A 22,042-nucleotide genomic window follows, 5' to 3' on the forward strand; every position below is an offset into this window, starting at 1 on the left:
TCACGACAAGGCATCGCCTTGTGATCGTTTTTAAACCACGGTGAGAAATAACTAAGGGAAGGGCCTCTTGCAGTATCAATCCAATCAGCCCTTGCATCCGCTCATTGTTTTGCTGTCCCCATTTAACCTACCGAATAGTGGAGCAAGGGGCAGTGTGCTCTTTTCCTCCTCCCTCCCTCCCTTTCTCCCCTTCCTCCACCCCCCACCTCCTTCTCGTCCTTTCTTCTTCTTCACCTCTTCCTCTTTCTTTTCCACTTTTTGCCCTCTTCCTCTTCTTCTCCCCAGGTAGAAGCCTGGTGGGGGCTGAGTCCCAATAGTTTCAGAGAGCTGCTAGCTGTCTCTTATTTACTAACATCTTAAAAGATCCGTGTCTTCTTCAATAAATCAGTCCATCGGTGTGTTGATTCCTTTTCGAGCATCCACTTTGTGAATTCAGTTCTGTACCAGGCATTCTAGTCATGCCCCTCGCCCCCTCCAAGAATCCGTAGTCCCATTAGGGAAGCAAGATGCATACACCTCTAGCAGTGAGAAGAAAGCACAAAATGATATATAATTAGGTGCCGAGTGATAAAGGGGTTGGGGTGTAAGTGAAGAGTGTGAAGAGTCATCAAATGTCAGACCTGGAAGATCAGTTGAGAGTGAAGAGTTCAAGGATGGCGAATACTTGGTGTGTATTACAAAACACCCATTCCCACGCCAGTGGCAGACATTACTAATCCATCCCATGGCTCTTGCATGCTGCTCTCACCGGTCGCCCTCAGAACAGACGTCCACACTGGCTTTCCAGGAAGCCCCTTCCTGGGTAGAGTTGACATCTGAGAGAAAACATTTTCCCTTCCCTGATCTAGTCTAATCCCCTCATTTCAGATGGAAAAAACAAAGGGTTAGGAAATGAGAGGATACTGAAGGAACAGAGGCTGGTATTAGAACTCAGGTGTTTCCACCCGTGCTGGGGAGCTGTCATTCAGAGAAGAGAGGACTTGGCGGGGGTGGGGGGGTTAGATCAGCTGGGGAGTGGAGAAGAAGGACGCAGAAGCCAGACAGTCTCCTCTGAGACTCCGAAGCGCAGGGGTAAATTTTGCTTTATTGCAAGACAGAACTGTTGTTAGACTTCAAGCACGTGATGAGGATTCTTTGAGTCTTTTCTCCCTCCCTCCTCACTCTCTCAGCCAACAAATATGCAGTTCTTCACGCTGTTTGATAGAGCTGGGGAGAATTTGTGATCTTGCTGGGAAGTAGGCCAGTCTGACAAATGCCACAGTCCACGTGGAGAAATCATCTGGACAGCAGAACATATTCCAAACTGTTTCATTGGCTCCAGAGAGGTGGGAAGGCATGGGGCTCCCGCGAGAAAGTTGGGGGGGGCAACAGACCCGGTCCCCCGGGAGGGAATGACACCATCCCCCCCACCAGCCTCAGTCCCCAGCCCTTTGCTGGCCTCTGCAGGAAGAGTGGTGCCTGGGGGCTCTGAGGGGAGATTTCCTGGATGTGCTTCTGCTCTAAAAAGAAACACTGAAAGACAGAAAAAAACCTGGCAAGAGCAGAGCCTGGCTCTTTGAGTTTTTCATTTTGATTCTCTCTTCTCCACTTGGAGCATCAGCCTGAGGAAGAAAATGTGCATTTTCAAAGTACTTGGTACATTTGGGAGAAGGGAGGAGGGATGCCATGTCCCAGGGAATCAGGAAAGTTTCCAGGCACTCACATGCCCAGCAAGTGGAGGGGCCTGTGTGGCTTTCCACACCGGCTGCTGCTGGACTCTTCACGGGTCACCTTACCCCACCCTTTTTCCTCCAGGCAGAGGCACCAAAATGAAACAGCGAGACAGCCGACTATCGGATTAGAGCTCACATTCATCAGCGTAGATGGAATTCAGACTTAGAAACAATAGCACAAGCTTCTAAGGAGGCCTTTGAATCCCTCAATGAACACTTTGCAAGAGTGACCAAATCTTGCCATTTTACCTTCAGATTAGGGCATGATCTCTCCAGGCAGGAATTTCAGGAAGTGTTCAACCTCTCCCCAGCCCCCACCTTGATGGGCCACGGACGAATCATGGCTTTGGTTTTCCTTCGCTAATGCTTGTTGCTCAGATTCTGGGAGAGGTTTTGTGGTGCCGGCTCTGGCGTTTTTGCGGAGCTACTATGGAACAGATGATGCTTTGTGGCCGGAGAGGACCAGGGACGCCTTGCCACCTAGAGAATCCCTCGTGACAGGAGCGGCTGAGGGCCTCCCTCAGGCCACCTTTGTCCCTTGGCCGAGGCCAGCTCCCAGCTCTGCCCATAGTTCTGATTCTTCAGCCACGAGGGCACAAGGGGCTTAGGAGGCTGCTTGGGACACAGAGGGCAGAGTGTGCCTCTTCCTGCAAGAGCAGCCTGTCTACCTGCTAGAGAAAGATGGCTCACAAAACACAGTCTCTCCTGACTTGAGAACAGTAGCTGTTGCCTTGATCTGAGAGAAACAAAAGAAGTCCACACTGAGGCGTCTGCTCTGGGTTCACAGGAACCATTAATCCCTCAAAGTGTCTCCAGATTGTATCTTTACAGTCCAGAGGGAGACCCTATTGTGTTTTTTTCTTTCTGAGAGCCTCTTAACCATATCGCCACCTACAGATCTACAGTTCTCTTTGGGACACCTCTCCAGACTGTGTCCCTGAAGATTGGGGGATTTTTTCCGTGTGAGGCAATAGCCCTGCTGGTGGAGAGCTTGAGGATGGGCTCCTATCAGATTTCTGTTCTTCCGGAATGACCCTCAGCAGAAACCAGAGGCCTGCTTCTGCCAACAACATATCCCACCTGCCGGAGGCAGCAGCGAGCACCTGTGCCCACCAGACGTCAGGGGTCCCAAGAATCCTTCACCCATGTATTCAGATACTCGTTGGCTATTTATTAAGCACCTACTGTATGCCAGACTCTCCCCTACAGTCCTGGAAACAAAGCTCCCTGTTGGCAAGACAGTATTGTGAACAAACGGAGGGCTCAGAGGCGCAGTCCAGGGTTCACCTGGTTCTCTAAAGGCGGGAGCATCTTTACAGAAATACCATTCTGTGCCACTGAACCTGAAACCGAGTAAAATCACAGAGCTTTGGGGCCCCTGATCTGAGCCCCAGAGAGATTAGGGGCTTGGCTTTAGAAAAGGTCTTACTCAAAGTTAGACGGCTAAGGCTGGAAATAGGCTGGGCCCACAGCCCGGGCTTTTCATTTTGGGCACGGCGGCTCCTACCGAGGAAATCCCAAGGCCTCATGGACAGAAGTCAGCGATCAAATGCTGCTTGTTGTTCTCCCCTTGACCACTGGGCAGCAGCCCTTTCTGTCCACCTGTTTTGTGTCCGTGTGTCTGTGTTCACCATGCTCGCATATCAGAGCCACACTTCCTGCTCCTGACTTTCAGAACTTGCCGTTTCCTCCACAATAGAGTTGTAATGGTCTTCTTTCCCTCAACCTCTCTATCCACTGGGAAAGTTCATACAACGAGATACAAGGGTTTGGTTGGCATGGGACTATATGTTCTAAGTGAAAGTTTAGCTGTGACAATTTGGGGGACCTGATACTACCTGCCTTATGACAGAGTCATTAGTCAGTCTAAATGACCGCATTGAATGAAATCAAAGATAGCGTATATGGCAGTGCTGTCTACACCATAAGATAAGAATTTTGATATATGACATTTATTGAGTGTTAGTGAAATGCTTACTGGCTTTACATGAAATCGGTTCATTTCATCACCACCGCCCAATGAGGTGGGTGCTGTCCTTCTTCCTCATTTTACAGACAAGGGTTCCAAGGCTAAGTGATTTGCCTGAGCTCAGCCCGCTACCAAGGGACAGAGTCCAGAACACAACCCCGTAGTGTGGCTCCAAAGCCCACACTCCTCAACCCTCTGCTTGTGGGTGTGCCTGTTACCATCTCACCAGATCAAAGCCATTTGGTTTTTGGCCAGTATACCAGGCTGCTCCCTCATGGTGGCATTTTTGGACAGCCACGTCCTGAGCAGACTCACAGACTGGCCCTGGACCTCACTGCCTGGTCCTCATGCTACAGAAGGGGCCGGCTAGCCATTGCCCTTCCACAGCATTCCCTATGATTAAAGAAAGTGCCTCGTTCACCCAAACAGCCAGTCCATTGTGTGGGGAGAACGTAACCACAACTCCACTGGTGACATACTGCGTCCATTTTCCCCTTTTCCATGACAGGGGGCAAGGACACCATACTGTTCGGTGACCCTGCTCTTCCCACCATACAGAGATCAAGATCCCCAGTGCTGAAGTTCATCGAGCAGCCCACTGAGAAGAAAGCAAATTTCAAGGATGGTAAGCACACCTTGATTTCTCTGTCTCTGCCTGACCTGTACCTGGCGGGGCTGTCCACAGAGGCGGGGCTCAGTGGACATCAGTTCTTCCCTTCCTGTAGCTTCTGGGGCACTGTGGGGTCATTGCTTGCATTTCCTCCTGTTGCTTATATGGGTTTGTCTTATTTGGAGCTTCCAGCAGAAGAACACAGGCCTCTGTACTCAGCACATTGGCACAGAGGGTAAGAGAAAGGGGCTCAGGGTTTGAACAGCTCAGGTTCATAGTCTACACCCACATTGTGTTGACTCTGAGAATTTGGACTAGTACCTTTTGCCTGTCTCCTTACCTATAAACTGGCGAGATGGTGGTGCCAACCTCGGGGAGATCTTGGGACGTTGCCGGGCGTAGGGGAAGTGGTCTGGGAATCAGTTGAAAGGGGAATAAAAGCTTCTCTGCTACCAGGCCCACTTCCTGGAGGCAGAGTGTTTTGAAGATCACAGGCCCATTTAGGTGCCAGAGGAGCCCACAAGCATGAGAGGCAGCTGTCTTCCCATGTGACAGTCTTGTTTCCCCAGCTAAACCATCCCTCCCATCCTTCTGAGTTTTGTTTGTCTTTGTTGTCTACCCCCAGTGTGATTGCCAGCTTCCAATATGGCCTCAAATGATCGCCACTTCCTGGTATTCATGCCCTTGCATATTCCTCTCGACATTGTATCAGGGCTCAACTGTGTGACTAAGAGAATACAGCACAAGTGATGTTATGTGACTTCCTGGGCTTCCTTGCTCTCTCTCTGTCTTGGGTCATTCTGTCTGGAGGAAGCTGGCTGCCATTCCTGGAGGATACCCAAGCAGACCCACATGCTGTTCATGTGGTCTGGGACTGAGGCCTTCTAGCCGCCAGCTGTTTGGGTGCGCCATCTTGGAAGCAGACGCTCCAGCCCCAGTCAAGCCTTCAGATGACAGCAGCCCTAGTTAACACTTTGATGGCAATTTCATGAGTGAGCACTAGTGAGAACCACCCAGGTAAACTGCTCCCAGGCTCCTGAGTCTCCACTTGCTGAGTTTTGACGTAATCTGTGGCACAGCAGTAGGTGACTAATATACCCAGCATGCAGGTGCCAAGGTTCTTTCCTTAGTTTCTGTATTTTCTCTCCATTTTCTCTTGCTCTGAGTCATGCCTGCAACCACCACCTCTATGAAAATATTCTCGAAACATTTTTCCCCCATTGGGTGCCATCTGCAGAGCGACAGTCCCTGATTTCCCAAAGGGCAAACTTTATCACCTGAATATTCTGTGGACTTCTCAAGTATGACATCACCAACTCACCATGCTTCCTCCCTTTTCTGTCACTCTCTCAGCTACCTCTGGAGTCATCATCGACCACTGTCAACTTCCCATCCCCATCCATATCTGTCTGTGGCCACTCTTTCTTCAGAGTTTCTCACACCTCTATTCCTACCACGTTTGGCTTTGGTTGAACTGTCTTTACTTCCTCTGCACGGCTTCCGTCCCAGTTTCCCTGTCTTCTAGACTTTCCCTGATTCATTCCCATCTTCCCCCTGCTGCTGTAGGATAACGCTTCTGGAGAACTGCTCTCCAATATGTGTGTACCCTGCTCAGAAATTTCTAGTGGCCCCGGACTGCCTTCCACTTAAAATCGCAACCTTGCAACCTGGCCTACCCTATCTTTCTAACCTGATGATTATCTGACATAAAAACTGTGCTTGTATCAAACTATACTAACTAGTTGAATCAGTTGCTACCATTGTGTAACAAACCACCCCAAAACTTAGAACTGAAAGCAGCTGCTATGCATTATTTATCATGAGTCTTGGGATCCGACGAGCAATTCTGCTGATCTGAGCTGGGCTCAGCAAGGCTCACTCGTGCACCTGTACACCTGTTTTGAAACTTGTCTCAATCACTCACAATAGTACGTAGAATGGTAAGAATAGCACAGATCTGGGATTTCAAAAGAGAGGATCCCCAAGCATATGCAGGGAGAATTCTTAGAGAGAGCCCCTGACTCAGGTGGGTTTCACACTGGCCAGAAGGCAAGGCTGGGTCTTTACAGACAGCAGCATGTGGCGCTTTGCAAGCCTGGCCTGTAACACGCCATGGCCCACCATGCAGTCTGGAACGTGCCTTGGCCGATGGTCACCCCGTGCCAGCATCCAGTGTCCACGCGGAGACCCGAAGCCCTCTGTCTGCTCTGAGCGTATTTAGCCCCTGGGTGGACCCGGGGCCCCCTGAGCTGAAACGGAACAGGACCCTGGCTTGATTTTTACAAGGGTTGCATAAGTAATGGCCTGATTCAAAATGATAGCTTCCAGAGTTCCATCATTAGCTCTCATTGTTCCAACCCTGTCCTTCGCCAGTTCGGGTGGGAACAAGGAAGCGTTTATGTAGCGGCTGGCAGAGGCTGGGATGGTCTCATCACCGCCACATCTCTGATTAATTCCAACTGAAAGAAGCTCACACTTGGGAGGACAAAGCCTGTCAGAGATCAGTTAACAAAAGAAGACGAATGTCCTCTTTGGGCCAATGTGGGAGGGTGACACATTTTTAGGAGACTGTCTTTCTACAAAGAGCTACTTTTTCTTCATCTTTTCGAGAAAATATTTCTTCTTTCCGTACTATTTGTGTCACAATGTGTTTGTATCAGTTGATTGCCTCATCATTGTTGATATGTGTTTTGTTATTAATATGTATTAATGACACTAATTCTGTTTGTACAACAGTACAGAATAATTGCTATTATTTTCTAATAATATTTTCCCATGCTGAGCTAAAAAATCCTTCTTTTTTCGGAAATGGCAATGCCACGCGTCTGTTCTCAAAGGAGAATGAAAACTCCTGCAGCTAAAGAGTTAACATTCCAGAATCACAGAGTTAAAGGAAGAGTTTTGTCCCCCAGCAAGTATCAGGGGCCCTCGGTATACAGATCAACAGTTGTGGCATTTTCAGTAACTTTCCTGATAATGACTTGAATATCTTTTTTAGGTATCTTTTGGATAACAAAAGGGGGGAGAGGATTGATAAATCTTGCTGTTGACCCGTAATCTAATCTAATCCCAGATGGAGCCTTGCCCCTATATCTTTATGGTTCCGAGGCTCTGAAAATCCAGACTTTCTCGAAAAAAAATAAATCCCTGATAGGACCAAACAATAGAACTACAGCCTTGCCCATTCCCTGTTTGCTGCTGGGTGTTGACCTCTAAGGATGGCAGCAGTGTTGCTCCCCACCCCGCACCTCCCCAAAAAAGGTTGAAAAGTTCTCCCTGGTAATCTCAGAGGTTTGCCATTTTAAAAAAGATTCATGTGTCTGGACATGAGCAGAATGTCATCTAAAGAAATGGCACAAGGCAAAGTACCAGCGACCAAAAGGCCCCAGTGTGATTTAGACCACCCTTACTTAGTTGTAAATTAAGGTAGAGAAGATTAACCTGACCCACAGTAAAAACACCGCAAATGGTTTAAGGGTTAGGTTGTTACAGGTAAGGTTAATTAATTTTTCAGGGGCACCAGAATATACTATTAAGTGTCCTGGAAGAAGTAATTTCATGAGAGTAATTTCCAGAAGGAGTTTATTCATCTCACGTTGCTGAAAAATTTTAACTGCCGAAAGGACCATAATTTACTCCTTTTGAATAAAGCTGCTCGCACTCTGCTGGAAACTTGCTCCTTTTGATTCAGTGTTTCCCATATCCCCTGTACAACTACCATAAAAATTTTCCTTTGTTAGTATGAAAATGACGTTATTGCTTCCCTGAGCTACCTCGGATGTAGCTAAATGTTTGTGTGAGTTAGAAATCTTTTTTTTTCCCCAGATTTGCCCTTTCAAGAACTTTCAGGGTAGCAACCTGAATGCAACCTAGAACAAATACCATAAATTCAAGGAGTGCTTTCATTTTTTGATGCATGGCATTTACATATATGTACTAAAATATTTGTTCATGTATTCGTTGTCCTTAGAGCCAAGCATTTAATAAGCTATTTATTGAGTCCCCGCTATAGAACATTGGCAAAGTGTATCAGGTAAGATTTTATACTTCAGGTGATTTTTATAAGCTAATTTTACATAAGGAACAAGGATTAAAAAAGTAAAAAAAAAAAAAATACCCAGTTTCCTTGGCAGTCTAGACACAGCTTTGTGGAGATGACAGCACTGTGGAGATTCCTTCTGTCTGGATTTCATCAAACAGGCTTTGTAGTGGGGATGGAGGGAGAGTTGACTGTCGAAGCTGACCATCTGGATACATAAAGGAATCATAGCCATGGCTGTAGCATCCACCAAAGGCTCAGAGGGCATGGCTGGGATGCCATGAAGGGTTAGGGGTGGCTGGCGTGTAGGGTTACGAGAGCAAGAGTTGGGATGTCAGGTGGAAAGATAGGTGGAGGTTGCAACATTGAAGGCCTTGAATGTCAGGCCAAGAGCTCGGTCAGTGTACCGGACACAGTAGCAGCCTTTGAAGGGTTTACAGCTGAGGAAAGGCATAGCCGATTTGTGTTAAAGCCCCCAGTGCTGCTTACACTGTCACGTGCACCCAAATCGCCTGGAATCTTGTTAAAATGCAGGCTCTGAATCAGTAGGTGTGGGGCAAGTCCTGAGATCCTACACGTCTAACAAGCCCCCAGGTGATGGTGCCAGCACTCTCCAGGGACCCCACCTTGAGTAGCAAAACTTGAGGCAAGGTCCCTCTCCAGGCCATCTGGACTGGAGCAGGGGGAGACTAGAAGCAAAGAAACTTGTTAGGTACGAACGTACATTATCCTGGCTGAACTGATCTGAATAGTTATTTTCTCCAAAATCAAGGCTTGCTTCATTCACTCTTTTATGTGTTCGTGAATTTCATTGTGAGCACAAGTCATGGCCTCATTTTCAGTTATAGTACTTCCCAAAGTCAGTGAGTTCTTACGACAGTAATACGTAGCTGTCCGTAACTACGTACAGGCTTTAGAAAGCATAAAGTAGATTTGGTCGAACTTCTGTCCCTGGGACTTTGTCTGTGGACATCAGAAAGGCTAAAGAGAAAGCAAATGGCTTTTTTTGAATGTGAGAGGCCAATTTGTTCCAGAGGAACTGGAGTTATGGGGCCTGGGGTGTGGGGACAGTGGTCAAGGTTGAGTTGAGCGCCCCCGTGATTCCTGTGTACCAAGTTATTACGTCTACCACGTCTACATTCTACCACCATCTCCTCCTGCATCCCTTCTTCTCAGTCTCATTTCCGACTTATGGTGCATCTAAGATCACTAATATTTCATTCCTTCTGGAGTTTCTCAGAGTTTTTACCGGGGTTCAGCGCTTGCAAACTCTTGATTAGGTTAATAAAGCCTCAAAATCACATGCAGTTATTTAATTAAATAAATCGATGTTCAAAACACATACTTCTCTCTTTTTTAAGATTTTATTTATTTATTTGAGAGAGAGAGAAGGAGCAGGGGGAGGGGCAGGGGGAGAAGCAGACTCCCCACTGAGCAGGGAGCCCGATGTGGGGCTCGATCCCGGGACTCCAGGATCATGACCTGAGCCGAAGGCAGACGCTTAGCCAACGAGCCCCCCAGGCAGCCGCACATACTATTCTTATTAGCAAGTACCTTTATGCACTAGCGCACAGTTAGAATGGAGTGCACAGAAGTAATGCTGTTATGTGCTGCAGAAATTCTAGGCTGCATTTTAATTCAGACTTTTGAGGTCTTATGGACTTATTAGGCTACCTGTAGTTAGATGTATGTACTTTTGAATACTCAGTCTTTCTAAATGATATAAATAATCCTCAAAAATTCATATGAATCTTATAAATAGTCACCATGTAGCTATTGCCTGCCAGGGTGTGGGTTTATGAACTCTCAGGAGTGGTTTGCACTCGCTTTCTGAATGCTTACCTGCTCATTGGCTGAGGTGATGTTAAGTCAAATCCAGCTGAAATTTTGGGGAAATGCCCCTTCCCTTCTATAGAAGGGAGGTCCTCAATAGAAGCTCATGTCTTCTTTTAAGAGGGAGGCAGAAGGAGAGTTGACAGTGAAGAGAAGGCAGTGCGACCACAGGGGCAGACATTGGGCGGATGCTGTTGCAAGCTAAGGAGTGCTGGCAGCCACCAGAAGCTGTAAGAGGCAGGGAACAGATCTTCCCCTGGAGCCTCCACGGCCATGCGGCTTTGGTTCTGGCCCAGGGAAATCCATTTTGGACTTCTGACCTCCAGAGCTACAAGAGATAAATGCGCGTTCTTTTGAGCTACTGAATTTGTGGCAATTTGTTACAACTGCTGTGGGAAACTAATACACCATGCTCACTGACCTAGATTGGGAGAAACAGAAGAACATGGTGTTTTGGACACCAAAAGGAGGGAGAGCTTGGGAAGAGGATGTGGCATCAGAAACATGCTACAGAGGAGGCAGGAGGGGACTGAGAAAAGGGCGTTGGGTGTAGAGCTTGCTCACTGGTAGGGAGGATACAAGGCAGACTGAAGGATCTGAGTTGTGAATCAGCACTGGAACTGGAAGCAGTGGATTTAGGCTCATAGGTCTACAATTTAGTGCAGAAAAGGAAAGATGCGATGGTAATTGGTGAAAAAATCTTGGGGGTTGCGTATGTTACCTTTTTAAACTAGTAATATAAGCACATGTTTAAAATGTAAATGACACAGAGGGGCGCCTGGGTGGCTCAGTCTGTGACACGTCCAACTCTTGATCTCAGCTCAGGTCTTGATCTCAGGGTCTTGAGTTCAAGCCCCAAGTTGGGCTCTACATTCAGTGGGAGTCTGCTTGAAGCTTCTCTTCCTCTGCCCCTCCCTTCACTCAAGCACTCTCTCTCCCCCCGCCCCAAATAAATAAATAAATAAATAAATAAATAAATAAATAAATCTTTAAAACAACAACAACAACGTCATAGTGAGCCTCCAGGTACATATATCTTGAAATATTTGGGATAATATCCTTAGGTTCCTAATCATGAAAATACTGAGTCAAAGGGTAAATGTATTTAGGATTGGGATAGATATTGCCTGAATGCCCTGTCAAAGAGTTTTGCTCATTTTTATTCTCTTCACTAATGTATGATTGTACCTATTTCCCCACATCCTCAGGAACACTGAGCTTTATCAAACCTTTTCATTTTTGCCAGTCTGGTGGATGAGAAATTGCATCTCTTTGCAATTTAGAAATCTTTGGTTAGAGTGATGTCATCGTTTCCCATGCTTGCCATCCATTCGTATTTCCTTGTGAATTGCCTGTTTTCATTCCATACTTAAATATTTGTTGAATACCGGGGTACCGTCAAATGAACCAACTCCACAGACAGTAACATGGATCGATCTCATAAACACAAAATAATCCCACACAAACCAGCATATGCTGTGTGATTCTGGTAAACGAGCTCCAAAGACCAGGCAAATCTCAGCTTTGGTGTCTGAAGTAGGATAGAGGTCACTCTTGGTAGGAAAGTGACGAGGAAGGAGCCTAGGGGAGTAGACTGGGAAGTGTGTTGAGCGGGTTGGATATTTTGCTGCTTGTCCTGGCTGCTGGTTCCATGGGTGTGTCCATGCTGTAAAAATTCAGTGAGTCGTAGACATAACGATCAACGCACTTTTATGTATGTTATACTCCCATCAAGAGGAAAAAAGAAAGCAAAGGCTTTTTATAAACATTCTTGAATCCTTAGAATGTGCCAAGCACTGTGAAAAAGTCAGGTGAGGCCCCCGCTTACCTTCTAGAATAAGATAAATGTGTAAAATGCTGAGCACCGAGCCCAGCACAGAAAAGCACCTAAAAAGCATTAGCTGGCATGACTCACTTTAGAGAGGGAGAAACCACAGGTGGCTACGGAGACTGAAAGATAGCATAGAATGGACAGAAGGACACACAAACATGAGAGAACCATAGGAAATGAGGCTGTGGGCTGAAGCAGGAGCAGATCGGGTAGGACCTTGTCAGAGACCTAAGTGAAAGGAATTAAAATTTATCCTGGAAGCAGCTAGGCTCCGGCGAAAAATCCAGCAGGAAAATGCATGGTCAGAACAGGTCAAGTTCTTCTAACTGTCCTGAGTTCTCCCTCAGCTTCCCCAAGTCCCAGCTGTCCGCCTGAAGCCATTGCATGTATCTGGCACCAGCCCGATCATATGGGACTCTACCCTGGTCCCATTGGGGGTACCTGGAAGTGTTCCCCAGACCCCTCGCCCCTGAAATCAGCCCTGTGAGGCTCTTCCATGCGTGTCACCACCGTTTGGCCTGAGGACCAAGAAAATCTGGACTTCTGGGAACCTCAGAGTCTAGTGTTGAATGCACATGACTGGGTGCTGAGAGGTGGCTCCCCGAGTATGTGTCCGTCCTGCAGAACCACCGGCGCTTAGGTCTGGAAGGGACATCAGAGAGTCCTGCCCCTCGTTTTGTGTCTGAGGAAAGGAGGCCAGACAGGTTCTTCTGATCACAAAGCAATGAGTAAGTAGGAAAATGGGGCTAGACGCCAGTTCTCAGGACCCCATTCTCTCCCATTCCCCTCCACCCGAGCTGGGCAGAACGATTTAGTTCAGAGGGGTGGGGAGCTTAACACTTCTTCTGCATATAACATTTTATTGAAACTGAGGAAACATTAGCAGTCTGCATCGAAGAATGGGGTGCTATTGGAGAATGAATGGGGAGGAATGGGGGACCCTAAATCCCTCCCACGCTGTTCTTCTCTTACCCACGCGGGAGGCCGCCAGCACCTCTTTTCATGACTAAAGATCCCAAGCCTTTCCTGAGCTGCCGAATCTACAGAACGCTTGCCCTCAGTTTAGATGCTTACCGGGCACGAGGAAGCATGGTTAGAGCTGGAAGCAGGAGATAACTAGGCCCCCGGAAGGGATGGGTGATGACCGTGGCCACGCGCTCCCTTTCCCTCTGTGAATGACACTGCGGTCACCAGGCTACCTGCTTTCTTTGTTAACGTGGGGCCCGTGCTCGCCTTCAGCAGCATCGTCTCTGAGCCCCTGTGACGGGGGCCTGAGGTTGGGAGGAGAGAGGACCTGAGGGCTGACTTCCCGCCGGGGGTCTGACGCTGTCCTGGGTCTGTTTCAGGGGAGGTCCAGAAGCCAGAACGGGATGAAAGGCGGGCCGTCACCGAGGCGTTGACAGCACGGGAGGACGCTGGAAGGCCTGCCGTCCGCTCCCCAGCAAATCAGAGCCACGGGAGCCAGCGCAACCCCTTTCATCCTTCATCACCTCAGGCAGTGTCCGAGGAAGAAGGAATAAACAGGCTTGGAGGGGAAATCGTGACACTGACAGAGGCAGAGCCAGAAGGGGTCAGAAGAGCGAGTCCCGGGGAGGCTTGGAGGAACGACATGGGGACAGCCCCGCCGGGCCCGGCCTCCAACGGGGAGGCCCCCAAATCTTGCCCGGGCTCCTTGGAGTCCAGCCAGGCGGCAGCCGAAGCCTCCACCCCGGAGGATGGCAAGGAGACCCCAGAGGGTGGCGGCACGAGGAGCGCCGTGAAAACCTGAAGGGGAAAGGGATCCGCGTGGTGACACGTCTAAGGCACAGAGGACGGTAAAGAATGAAGCATCAGAGCCCCTCTCAGAAGCTGCTTTCTCCAAACACACTTCCAAGCCTGCACGTGAGAAGAGACACAGGTCCTGGGGCAAACTGTGAATATCCTGATGGCGTCAGCACAGTTTGATTGATTAAATGCGGGTCCTCAGCTTCTCGGTGTCATCTCTTTCTGCCGGGGACGCGCTGCTGTGAACATGGCCGGGCACAGAATCGTGTCCGCCATATGGCTGGTTTTCGGCATCCGCCTTTCTGTCAGCATTTGTTTTATTAGAGAGAAGATGTTTTCCTATTAGCGTTTAATGTTGTCGATCAAAATTATGGGAAGAACTTGAAACCAATGGGGTTTTTAATCAGGTCCCCGTCTTTGTAATGGTGAGGCGGCTGGAGAGAAAGGTGTAATGGAGCATAATGGGTCCAGAGGGCCCAGGGCTCCGCTTCATCATGTCTGGACCCAGGAGCACCTCCCGGCGTGGGTGTTCTTGGCACCCTGCCCACGGCACTGTCTGTCATGCCACCGACTGGCAGGTGGAGGGGGCTTAAGCGGGCTCAGAAGGTTGGGTTTCCAGTTTGAAATCCACAGCCCCTGTGGAGACCCGTTTGCTGGCGGCTAGAGCCAAGTTTTCCAGCCTGCAATTCTGAAGGATTAATCGACCTGGAGTGACGGGACGGAGAAGAAGGGAGAAAGGGGACTCCAATGGTAGTGTGATTTTTCCTTTCCGAGATAAGAGCCAGAGCCTGGGAATGCTGGGTCACTGTGCATTCAACCCATGCTGCATGTTTACGGCCGTGGGGGTTTGGGACAAGATAAGCAGTTGGGGCAGGAAACTCTAAGGGCCGATCCAGTTTCCTGTGCCACATGAAACCTTGAACCCCTCGCTCTTCCTGCAGGGTGTTAAGGCCGCCTCCCCTGTGCCGCCAGGTACTGGGATCTTAAGAGATGAGACACAGAGCGCGGGGCCTGGTAGTGGAAAGAGAGAGGAAAACAAAATAACTTCATTACAGCCTGTTTCGGGGGACTGTGGAACCAAGTACCAAGGGTGGGAAAGGAGGGGATATTAACCCTCCTGGTTCTTTCCTTAGGGATAAAATTAGCTCTTCTGGGTGGCCTCTGGAGCTGCAGAAAATTGAAGGGTCATCAAACAGCAGACTTTTCTTTGAGCGAAACTCAGTTCATTAGCCCAGAAAGCCCTGATACCAGATCCCAATGCTCAAAACACTCCTGAGAACCAGAATCGCTCCTTGGAGAGGCTCTGCTGCAGGAAAAAGAGAGGCTCCCGATGTGGGAAAGTTGAAAATTCGTCTGAAACACCAGATGCATAGAGCAGGCGTGTGATCCCAGGTGTGAAGCCTGCACGGGGCCGGCCAGCCCACCCCGACACTCCCCTGCCGCATTTTCTCTCTGCCGTTACTCTGGGAGCCGAGAAGGAGCTCGGTCCGATTTTGTGCTCGCTCACCCTGAAGGAGACCGAGGTGTAGCAGGAAGGTCCAGTTTGGGGCCTGGGTGGGCCTCCAGCTGCTTTCTCCCCACTCACCAGAGGTCACCCCAATAGTGGAAGAGGGGACATGTCCGTATCAGTGCTCTGTTGCTCCCAGACCTAGGAGCTGGGATCTGGACACACCATCTGCCCCTTGCACGTCAGGCCCCGATGCCCCATCCAGCCCTCTGTGCTTCAGCCTCTCCCTGCTCCCCAGACCCGCCGCCTCGACTTCCTCCCCGGGGGACGTGGCTCCTGCAGCTGCCGCGGAGCTGGCACAGGCCAGCAGCCACAGAAATCATGTTCCTGCAGCACGAGGCCTTAACTGTCTGCACATGTTCAGTGCTACTGCATAGCACACCAGGGCCACCAAAGGAAATTCCAGCTGGATTTAATACAATAATACCAAAAAGAAAAACCTCTCCCCACGGAAGCTCTGGTTTTGACACACAGTCGGCCAGGTGCACATCTTTAGGGCCCATTCCATCACCTTCTGGAATGCAGCGCTTATAATAAACGCCACCATATTCCATCAGGGGCAGGGAAACTACTGTGAGTCCCAGATAGCGTGGGGTTCAGGGTGGGGAGGTCAGAGGGAGTGATGATCCAAACCGTGCCTGCAGTCCGCCTCGGAGGGTTCTGTGTTGTAAGATGGAATTGGAGCCAATGAGTTGATCTGTCTCATGAGTAACCTTGACAATGCCCCATACACACACGTGACACCGTCCCACCCCTGCTGTTCCAGCCCAACGTGGTTCCTCTGTTCTGCAGACGTTAAAGGGAATTTCAGCGATTACTTACGGCTGTCTTTTGTCTTTTTGAGAGTCATCGTGAAAGTGCACAACATTCTTTCCCCTGCTCCACCAGCTAGCCTTGCATCAGTCCGATCACTCTCAGCTACATTTCACACTTTGAGAAACTTAAACGATAGGAAAATGAATTATATTGCATAACAAGAACTTCATAAGTAGGGTATTCCAGGGCTGGTTTGTTCAAGAAGTCATCAAGGATATGGGTTTCCATCTTTCTCCTCTGCCTGCCTCGGTGTCAGCTACTCCCTCAAGCTGCCAAGATGGCTGCCACAGCTCCAGCATCAGTCACTTGTTTTCACATTTGTGTCCAAGGCAGGAAGGAAGTCTATCCCTGTTTGTGTGCGTGTGTGTGTGTGTGTGTGTGTGTTTGCATGTGCATAAGAGTAAGAAACCTAGTTCTTGTCACATTTCACTGGTCAGAATTATCGCATGCCGACGTCTAAACCAACCCCTGGCAAGGGAGATGGAATTGTTGAGAAGGGTTCAGGCTCACCAGGATCACCGTGTGAGCTGCGGAGGGCCCGTCCCCGGACAGGCAGGGTCTAAAAGGGTGAACAGCAAAACAAAATCGAGCAGTTATAGGAAAGTTCAGAATAGATTTAAATAGGCCACCGGCAGCACTGTCTCTGAACCCCACATCTGATTTTGTTTCATTTTCTTCCCTTAAAAAGCCAGAATGTTGTGTTACTCGTGAGTTTTGAGTATTGAGTTACCCCTGGGTGGGGGCGGGGCGGTGGCAGTTTGTTAAGAAGAATGCCATCTCGACTCCGCTCTCTCCTGGCTGCTTGATCATCTGCTCTGTTTTGTAGCTGGGACGTTCCCACCTTTGTTTGCTTCTTCGAGTGTGTCTGTCCTTCCATTATTTTTCCAGCTCGGTTGCCAGCACAATGCAGAGCAGTCTGGGTAAATGAAACAGAGACGACAGGTCTCTTAATGAAAGCTTGCTTGCACACACTGCATTTCTTGTGACCGCTCTGTACCCGAGAGCCTTTAGGTGTAGATTTTTACGTATGAGCGGGTGTCGTTCTCTCAATTAAGGCTCCTGGAAATGGATTGGCTTTTTTAAACCAGGCATTTCTCATCCCTAACGCCTCTTTCCAAGTCTCCTCTGCCCACCTTCCTCTCCCCTCCCTCCGTCTTCTTCATCTCACACAGCTATTCCAGAAGCCACTCTAGCTAGGAGGCTCCTAGCTGGAGCCGCCTTCCACTTGGCAATCTTAAACTAAATGCGTTTTCCCGTCGTCGTGCCTCTTGTGCCCTCAAACCCCAGCACGCACCGCCATCACAACAGGGAATTCCAAAAAGGGGTTCTGGCATCAGTCATTCACGTGCTGGGGTGAGTCTTTGCATGTGTTAGTCCCACTGGAGCATTTACACCCCGACTCACCATGTGACATAAAAGGTTCAATCTCTTCTTTAAGGAATTTCAAAGACCGGCTACCTGCTCATTGGGGTTACCTTCCTTGTTTCTTAAAAATTACAGCATGACTTTGCCCCTCTTGGTTTTCTGCTCCTCCAAAAAACAGGGCCTCTTCTGGCTCCATTGCTTTGCTGCAGCCCTTTGGACGGCTTGGTATCCTACTTCTCCTTCAGGAAGTCCTCTCTTGGGCGCCTGGGGGGCTCAGTCGGTTAAGCATCTGCCTTGGGCTCAGGTCATCATCCCAGGTCCTGGGGCCTGGCATCAAGTCCCATGTTGGTCTCCCTGCTCAGCGGGGTCTGCTGCTCCCATTCCCTCTGCCCCGGCTTGTTCTATCAAATAAATAAAATCTTAAAAAAAAAAATCCTCTCTTTGAGTATCTTCTCCATCTGCCCTTTGCTTTCATTCTGAAAGCTTCCATTTGGAAAAATCTCTTTAATAAATATTGAGGGTACCATGACACGGCTCAGTTAGGATGTCGAGAATCCAAAAGATTCCCCTTAACTCGCTACTTTAATATATTCCTTTTTTTTTCCCAGATGTCTTTCTGAACAGAGAAAAATTTGAAAATCAGAGATGCAATAGAGAGCTTAGTAGTGAATCTAATTAGAAATGAGAAGCAGAAAAAAAAAAGAAGGACCTGTCTCTCGATATTATGATTTCTCACAAAAACAAAACAAAACAAGTTGATACAGCATGAAGGGAATTTAAAATGATAGATACAGATGTGTTGCGTTACATTTCGTATCACCTCTTGACTGAGTGGGGTTTTTTTTAATAGGGAAAGTTTGTGCAATACGGACAAGTTTGACTTTCTGGAATCTATGTGAGCCCAGAAATATATTTTGGATCTTAGCCGAGGCCAGTGATAGCCTATTAAATTTAAAACAATTGGCTTTAAAAAAAAAAAAAAAGCAAACCAGCTGCTCTCTTAGAGTTTAATTTAAAAAAAGAAGTAACTTCTGTTCATTTGCACACCCTGTGTTATTGATGTCTACGGTCATCATGTAATGGAACTGTATCTTTTTTTTTGTTACCTGAAATAAACATGGGATAATTTTCCTGATATAGATGATTATCTTTATTATTTGCACCATTTTCCCTCTCCACCCTCGCTGCAAGCCAACGATATAGGCTGAGCGAGCGTTCCTTCTAGCATATTGTAACAACTTACCAGTTACAATCTGTCACCTAAAATTATTAGATCATACGGCAGTCGTGAAAATTATGGAGAATGTAAAGATTTTATGCATTCAGTCAAAAATGCCAGATCTAAAATCAGTTGGTTTATTTCCTGCAGTCTTTCAAGTTGACCAAAGCACTCACTGATTTGCTCTATTTTCTTACGTTTTTAGTATTTCTGTATACTCACTGAAAAGCCCCACTCAGAAAAAAATTCACTGCAATTCTGAGAAAAAGCTTATCCTAAACATCTAAAGATAGCATTTCTAATTATTGTCTACATTGTGTTTAAACTGTGCAAACTTGAGCATTATTCTCACTTTACCAGCTGTGTCTAGGTAGAGTCATTACATCAAACGCTTCTAATTTTACAAAAAGAAATCAAAACAAGTGTGTGTTTAAGTCTCAGTGACAAATGCAAACCCTGTGAGTCAAACAGGCAAACTGATTAGCAAGCTGGCTGGGAAGTCAAAACAGCGAATATAAGGAGATTAACGAAACAGATCTGTAAGATGAGAGGAGTAAAAATAGCCTCCAGGGGCCAAGCGGGGTCCAGTGGGCGGGTTTGGTGGCACACATCAGGTTCTGTCCCCAAAGCCAGATGCTTGCCTGGACTGCTCACCATCTTCCTTTGTCTCAGAACTCCCCCCCGCCTCCGCCCCGCCACCGCCACCCCCAAGAGCTGGGGTCAAAGTGCATCCCAGCCAGCCTCTTCACGGAGGCAGAAACTTTCTTACAAACCTAAGTGGAAGCAACCTTTCTTTTACTTGAATCCTTCTAGTTGCAGGAGCCTCATTACCTTACAAGGTAGTCCAATCCATTCGTAGGTAGCTCTTTTTCTGACCTTAGCCATTGTTAATAGTTAGACACGCACTAGATACTTAGGTCTTCACACTATGCTATACAGCTGTCACAAATAACACTTGATGTAATCCTCACAACAACATAATGATCTTATTTTACAGATGGGAAAACCCAGGCCCAGAGAGGTGAAGTGACTTACCCAGGTCACACAGCTTCTAACTGTGGCAGAGCGGGGGTTCCAAACAGGCCTTTCTCCTTGAGCCTGAGCTGTCAACCGCTCTGCGAGATGTAGTCCCTTGCCCTTACGGTGAACTGTAATTTACCCTTCTATTACTTCCTGTCTTTGCTTCTTGTCTCTGGAACCCCTCAGAATATTTTATTAATCCAATTCCCCTTAATGGACAGAAAGGAAATGGAACAGGTCTGCTAGGGTATCTCTTTAGTCTTGGGGGGGCCAAGGGTAGTGAAGAGTGAAACTAAGAACAGAAGGTACTAAGATCTGAATGTTTGTGTCCCCCAAAAATTCATACATTGAAATCCTATCCCCCAAAGGTGATGGTAACAGGAGGTGACACGTTGGGGAGGTCCCAAAGTCATGACGGGGGGAGCCTTATAGAAGAGGGTCCAGAGCGATCTCTAATCCCTTCCTCCATGTGAGGACACAGCGAACGTCAATGGTTGTGAAGCCCAAAGAGAGCTCTCACCCGACCATGCTGTTCCTGTGATCTTGGACTTCCAGTCTTTAGTGCTGTGAGAAACAAATTTCTGTTGTTTATAGGCCACTCGGTCTGTGATGTTTTGTGATAGCCCAAATGGACTATGACAGAAGGTTAGTGATGACAAGTACCAGTCTCCTTCTAAAATAAGTCCAAATATCCCTTGCCGATCCTGAATTAACCTATAATTGGGGCAACAGAGTCGAAGATGGGGTGTTGGGCATCCATCCATGGGGTGTTTATGCCTCCACTGTATGTCCTAGTGATTCCTGCCTCGTTTTCACAACTTTTAATTGTGGGGATAGGCACACACATCTGTTGAGATCAGGATATTTAAAGCCTCCGTTTGCTAGTTCACTTTCAGTGCTGATCTGCACAGTTCAAGTTCATGCTTCAAACCAGTGAGAACCAGCTGGTGGAGCAAAGTCACCAGGCAAAAACCTTTCTCTCTGGTTGTCACTTGGGTTCAAAGAAAGATTTTTAAATAACAAGTTAGTCCTAGTAAGGAGCAAAAAATAACCACTGGGGATGGGTTTCTGGCTAAGGTTCCATTTGACTCACAGCCTTTGAGAGTCTGGGAGAAATGGAAGCTGCCTCTGAGTAACAGGGAGGAAAAGCTACAGCTACAGAGTGGGTCTACCCCAGGAGCTTGAAAAGTTATTATGAGTGCTTGTATTCAATCAATGAACGTGGATAGGGGCTGCTGGGTGGCTCAGTCAGTTACATGACTGACTCTTGATTTCGGCTCAGGTCATGATCTCAGGGACCTGGGATCGAGCCCCACGTCAGGCTCCATGCTCAGTGGGGAGTCTGCTTGGGATTCTCTTTCTCCTTCTCCCTCTGCCCCTCCCCCTACTCGCACGTACATGCTCTCAAAATAAAATAAAATAAAATAAAATAAAATAAAATAAAATAAAATAAATGAAGGAGGATACACTGATCTAGTCTGTGTATAGATTATAATTTTCAAAAAGAGAGGCTGAACCTTCAAGTCTTAATCAAAATCAGCCTGTCATTGGGCTCCATGGTTCCAACTGCCTTTGTGTCAAGAAGTTAAGAAGAACAATGTCCTTGTCCGGGTCATGGAGAAGGCCAGCAACTTCAGATAGCAATGTCAACCTCCCTGTGAACTACACACTCGACTGCTTCACAGGCCCTCTCTCCACCATCTGGGAGATGGACCTCAGGCTGCACTTAGAGGCACATGCCAGGAGACACAAGGCCCAGTGAGGTGGCATGAGCCATGTGCCAGGCCCGTGGCTCAATCTTGGGAATCACCAGGAAGCTTGTTGCAAATAGATGTCCATCTCTCCCTTTGGATAGCAGCCCAGGAAGCCGTCTTCCACCCCCCCCTTTCCTGAGTGATCCCGGTGCCCTCCATCTTGGGGACAAACAGAAGAACATGACAACCAGAGACTGAACACCGTGGTTAGCGACTTGGAGAGAGGAGGATAACGAGAAATCCTGCAGGGATTTGGGAAATATCTTTGCTATTTCCAAAGAGGAGCTGAGCCTGGGAGCAGAGCCTCAGACAAACAAAATAAGTAACCAAGGCCCCAGCGCAAGTCTGAATTGCTGAGTTTTAATGTGCAACACAAAGACTGCCAAACAGCCCCCCAAAGGAGCAGCTCTCTGCGGGGTGGCAGTGGGCGAGCGACAGCTGAGGACACTGGGCAGGGGTGCCTAACTGCAGGCTGCGTGTGCTGGCACCGTGCATGAGCGATGACAGGGCGGGCGTGGGGGCTGGGTAACCTCAGGAGGGGTCTCAGAACTCCTAGAAGGAATCTAAGGGGTGGGAGGAGCTGAGTCCTTAGGGAAAGNCGGG

General features: G+C 48.1%; 1 protein-coding gene across 2 annotated transcripts in view; it reads left to right on the forward strand.

Moving 5' to 3' along the window:
* Positions 1-17,738, forward strand: part of CCDC149 (coiled-coil domain containing 149) — a 67,354-nt gene extending 49,616 nt beyond the window's left edge. For both annotated transcript variants that reach the window (XM_019809985.2, XM_019809986.2), the window contains 2 exons: positions 4,190-4,306; positions 13,341-17,738. In XM_019809985.2, the coding sequence (XP_019665544.1) occupies positions 4,190-4,306; positions 13,341-13,762 (539 nt within the window). In that variant the 3' untranslated portion in view covers positions 13,763-17,738. The remainder of the gene's footprint in view (positions 1-4,189; positions 4,307-13,340) is intronic.
* Positions 17,739-22,042: the final 4,304 nt, after the last annotated feature.

Source organism: Ailuropoda melanoleuca, chromosome 11, assembly GCF_002007445.2.
Source record: "Ailuropoda melanoleuca isolate Jingjing chromosome 11, ASM200744v2, whole genome shotgun sequence".
Taxonomy (NCBI): domain Eukaryota; kingdom Metazoa; phylum Chordata; class Mammalia; order Carnivora; family Ursidae; genus Ailuropoda; species Ailuropoda melanoleuca.